Raw genomic sequence first — 5,127 nt, forward strand, 5'->3', positions numbered from 1 at the left:
GAGGAGAGGTAGGAGGAGGAGGGAGAGAGTAGAAGGAGGATGAGGAGAGGTAGAAGGAGGATGAGGAGGAGAGGTAGAAGGAGGAGGAGGAGAGGTAGAAGGAGGAGGAGGAGAGGTAGAAGGAGGAGGAGGAGAGGTAGAAGGAGGAGGAGGAGAGGAAGGAGGAGGAGGAGGAGGAGGTAGGAAGGAGGAGGAGGGAGAGGTAGAAGGAGGAGGAGGAGAGGTAGAAGGAGGAGGAGGAGAGGTAGGAAGGAGGAGGAGGAGGAGAGGTAGAAGGAGGAGGAGGAGAGGTAGAAGGAGGAGGAGGAGGAGAGGAGAGGTAGAAGGAGGAGGAGGAGGAGGAGGAGGTAGAAGGAGGAGGAGGAGGGGAGGGGAGAGGTAGAAGGAGGAGGAGGAGAGGTAGGAAGGAGGAGGAGGAGAGGTAGAGGAGGAGGAGGAGAGGGAGAGGGGAGGAGGAGGAGGAGAGGAAGGAGGAGGAGAGGAGAGGAGAGGAGGAGGAGGAGGAGGTAGAGGAGGAGGAGAGGTAGAAGGAGGAGGAGGAGGTAGAAGGAAGGAGGAGGAGGAGAGGTAGAAGGAGGAGGAGGAGAGGTAGAAGGAGGAGGAGGAGGAGGAGAGGTAGGAGGAGGAGGAGGAGAGGTAGGAGGAGGAGGAGGAGAGGTAGAAGGAGGAGGGAGAGGTAGAAGGAGGAGGAGGAGAGGTAGGAGGAGGAGGAGAGGTAGTAGGAGGAGGAGGAGGAGAGGTAGAAGGAGGAGGAGGAGAGGTAGAAGGAGGATGAGAGGTAGAAGGAGGATGAGGAGAGGTAGGAGGAGGAGGAGGAGAGGTAGAAGGAGGATGAGGAGAGGTAGGAGGAGGAGGAGAGGTAGAAGGAGGAGGAGAGGTAGAAGGAGGAGGAGGAGAGGTAGAAGGATGAGGAGAGGTTGAGAGACAGTGATACGAGTAGGTAGTGATACACTGGTAAACTTTTTAGCCAACATGATAGGCAATGTAATAAAGTAATGTAATAAATTAATGTAATAGGGTAATGTAATAAAGTAATGTAATAAGGTAATGTAATAAAGTAATGTAATAGGGTAATGTAATACAGTAATATGATAGGGTAATGTAATAGAGTAATGTAATAGGGTAATGTAATAAAGTAATGTAATAAGGTAATGTAATAAAGTAATGTAATAGGGTAATGTAATACAGTAATATGATAGGGTAATGTAATAAAGTAATGTGATAGGGTAATGTAATAGAGTAATGTAATAGGGTAATGTAATAAAGTAATGGAAATAAAGTAATGTGATAGTGATGTGATAGAGTAATGTAATAGGGTAATGTAATAAAGTAATGTAATAAGGTAATGTAATAAAGTAATGTAATAGGGTAATGTAATACAGTAATATGATAGGGTAATGTAATAATGTAATGTAATAGGGTAATGTAATAGGGTAATGTAATAAAGTAATGTGATAGGGTAATGTAATAGGGTAATGTAATAAAGTAATGTGATAGGGTAATGTAATAGGGTAATGTAATAGGGTAATGTAATAGGGTAATGTAATAAAGTAATGTAATAAATTAATGTAATAGGGTAAAGTAATAAAGTAATGTGATAGGGTAATTTAATAGGGTAATGTGATTAGGTAATGTAATAGGGTAATGTAATAAAGTAATGTGATAGGGTAATGTAATAGGGTAATGTAATAAAGTAATGTGATAGGGTAATGTAATAGGGTAATGTAATAAAGTAATGTGATAGGGTAATGTAATAAGGTAATGTAATAAAGTAATGTAATATGGTAATGTAATTAAGTAATGTGATAGGGTAATGTAATAAAGTAATGTGATAGGGTAATGTAATAAAGTAATGTAATAGGGTAATGTAATAGGGTAATGTGATAGAGTAATGTAATAAAGTAATGTAATAAAGTAATGTAATAAAGTAATGTGATAGTAGTAAATGACCAAACTGAGCTGGATCCTGGTGCACTGAGCTGGATCATGTTAGAGGGTTGGGTACTGTTCACATTTGAATCGATACCGGTACCCAACGGTGCCTTTTTTCTGTACTTTAGTCTCTAAAAATGTAATCTACCTACCTCAGTTGTAGAAAATGTGTTCAAACTTCTAATTATTTATTATCATTATTATTTATTTAGAACAATTTGTTAATATATATATAATATATAATATTGCAGCGAGCGTTGTCTGCATTTAGCTTTGTAAAGTGTAACCCCACTTGCAACCATTTTCGGCTTGCCATCGCCCCGACTACTTTGTTCTTGAATCAAGTAAAATCCTAGGTAAGCGCGTATTGTGCGTGTGAGCGTTGACGTGAACGTGCGGCACACGTCATAGGTTTCGTGGTAAACGAAACGTTGACGTCATCGGACTTACATTTTGTTTACAGTACCGAAATGTGGCACCCGTGGATCTCACGTGAATCGGTACTCGGTAGTACCGACGTGATTCGGCCGGTACCCTTAAAAGTACTGGATTCGGTACCCATCGCTAGCAGTGCACAACGGTTTGAAAGCACATTAACTGGAAACTAGCAACACATATAAATTTTGTCCTACAGTTTACACATATACAAACACAATCACTCATACATATCTACTGGCAATGGTGACAGTATTGCACAAACCCTATGATGACCAATAACCTATATTACCTGGGGCTGTCACTTTTCCCCCAAATCAAGTTTGAACAAATCAGAAGTAAAAGGGAGTTTGTTCAAAGCTATTTGAACTTTTATGTAAGCAGAATAATCATTACCCCCCATAGCCCTGTGCCTTTTTATAATGGCAAGCAATCTCAAAATCAATTATTGTCATCGGTTTGGATAGTTGCCTCTAGCCTACCCGAGAGAGAGAAAGATGGGGAGAGAGTACGTGTGTGTATGTGTGTGTGTGTGTAAGAGAGAGAAAGGTAGCGAGAGAGTGCACGCGTGTGTGTGTGTGTGTGTGTGTGTGTGTGTGTGTGTGTGTAAGAGAGAGAAAGGTGGCGAGAGAGTGCACGTGTGTGTGTGTGTGTGTGTGTGTGTGTGTGTGTGTGTGTGTAAGAGAGAGAAAAAGATAGTGAAAGAATGAGTGTGTGTGTGTGTGTGTGTGTGTGTGTGTGTGTGTGTGTGTGTGTGTGTGTGTGTGTGTGTGTGTGTGTGTGTGTGTGTGTGTGTGTGTAAGAGAAAGAAAGATTGTGAGAGAGAGTGTGTGTGTGTGTGTGTAAGAGAGAGGAAGATAGTGAGAGTGTGTGTGTGTGTGTATGTGTGACTGTGTGTAAGAGAAAGAAAGATAGTGAGAGAGTGTGTGGGTGCGTGTGTAAGAGAGAGAGAGAAAGAGAGAGTGTGTGTGTAAGAGAGAGAGAAAGAGAGTGTGTGTGTATAAGAGAGAGAGAGAGAGAGAGAGAGAGAGAGAGAGAGAGAGAGAGAGAGAGAGAGAGAGAGAGAGAGAGAGAGAGAGAGAGAGAGAGAGAAAAAGAGAGTAGGTGAGTGAGCAATAGTGCTAATGGCAGGTACATCACAATTAGGAACACACATTTTCTTTTCACACATTTTACAGTCTATGGAAGGAACTCATTTCTGGTGAAAGAACATCACGGTTGATGAGACATCAGACATCATGTTATTCATGGCTCCTGTAGTGAGTTTACATGAACTCAGGCAACCCCAAATTACAGTTCCCATCGCTGCTGTGCTCAGCAGTCAGTCAAGCAGTGAGGAGACATGGAGAGATGAAGAGATGAAGCAGACAGAGAGGCGAGATGGAGAGAAGCAGAGAGAGACATAGAGAGGAGAGATGGAGAGAAGCAGACAGAGAGGAGAGATGGGGAGACAGAGAGGAGAGGAGATATGAAGAGAAGCAGACAGAGAGGAGAGATGGAGAGAAGCAGAGAGAGAGGAGAGATGGAGAGAGGCAGACAGAGAGGAGAGGAGAGATGGAGAGAACCAGACAGAGAGGAGAGATGGAGAGAGACAGAGGAGAGATGGAGAGAAGCAGAGAGAGAGGAGAAAAGCAGACAGAGAGGAGAGATGGAGAGAAGCAGAGAGAGGAGAGATGGAGAGAAGCAGACAGAGGAGAGATGGAGAGAAGCAGACAGAGAGGAGAGATGGAGAGAAGCAGAGAGAGGAGAGATGGAGAGAATGGAGAGAAACAGACAGAGAGACAGAGAGGAGAGATGGAGAGAAACAGACAGAGAGACAGAGAGGAGAGAAACAGACAGAAAGACAGAGGAGAGAAACAGACAGAGAGACACAGATGGAGACAAACAGACCGAGAGGAGAGATGGAGAGAAACAGACAGTGAACATTTTACCAGGTCCGATCGATCGTTCTGATTTTCGAACAAAAAGTGACAGCCTATTAGCATTGTGAGTCATAATGGACACAGGCAGGAATGAATGTTTATAATTGTGTAGCCGGCACTGAGAGACCCTGAATCTTCTACCAGAGGGTAAAAGTTGGAACTATTCTCTGAGCCTGTCTAATAACAGGTTGCTCATAGATCATCTGAAGGGATGGGTGTGTTTTAGCATAACTTTCACGGCAGTCTGCACCAGATAGGCAATTTGTGATTTCAACTGCACAGATAAGCATCATATCCTATAATACTCTATACTACAGCAGCTTAAGAGATGGTGGTTAGGGGAGCTCCAGTAGCTCACCGCGTATCTCGGCGCTATTTCGGCGTCAGGGACAACCGTGCGCGTCACGGATCTGGGGTACACAAGTTCGACTCCCGGACTCGCCGTATTTTCTCAGAGTGTCTTCCCCTATCTATATCCCATTCAACCTGTTTCTGTCGGTCATGCTTGACCAAAAAAAAAAAAAAAAAAACGATAAACGCTAAAAAGAACCAGCTGTCTGGTCAAAGTAAAAACAAAAAAAAAGAGATGGTGGTTAACACTGTCATCTCACAGCAAGAAGGTCCTGGGTTCGATTCCCGCTTGGGAACCAGGTTGCTGGGTTGCCAGGTACCCAGGTGGCGTCTATACTTCCCACAAGCAAGTTGTCCTTCCGCGTTGCTCTGATTGGCCACTGACGTTTCTGGTCGTGTGACATGTGCGCCAATCGCATGACGAGCAGTGTCTTAGCCCATTTCCGCGTCGAACAGCCTGCAAACGACCTAACGCCTAGTTTATCAC

At 43.7% G+C, this 5,127-nt stretch overlaps 1 protein-coding gene across 1 annotated transcript in view; it reads left to right on the forward strand.

Annotated features, from left to right (window-relative positions):
• The window catches only part of LOC311247301 (C-myc promoter-binding protein-like), a gene marked incomplete at its 3' end in the record, with an annotated part of 73,426 nt that extends 71,071 nt beyond the window's left edge, over positions 1-2,355 (forward strand). The window contains exon 4 of the mRNA XM_084337660.1: positions 2,344-2,355. Within this exon, the coding sequence (XP_084193786.1) occupies positions 2,344-2,355 (12 nt within the window). The remainder of the gene's footprint in view (positions 1-2,343) is intronic.
• Between the last annotated feature and the right edge of the window lie 2,772 nt (positions 2,356-5,127).

Source organism: Notolepis coatsorum (genome assembly GCF_963971535.1).
Source record: "Notolepis coatsorum genome assembly, chromosome: 20".
Taxonomy (NCBI): Eukaryota; Metazoa; Chordata; class Actinopteri; order Aulopiformes; family Paralepididae; genus Notolepis; species Notolepis coatsorum.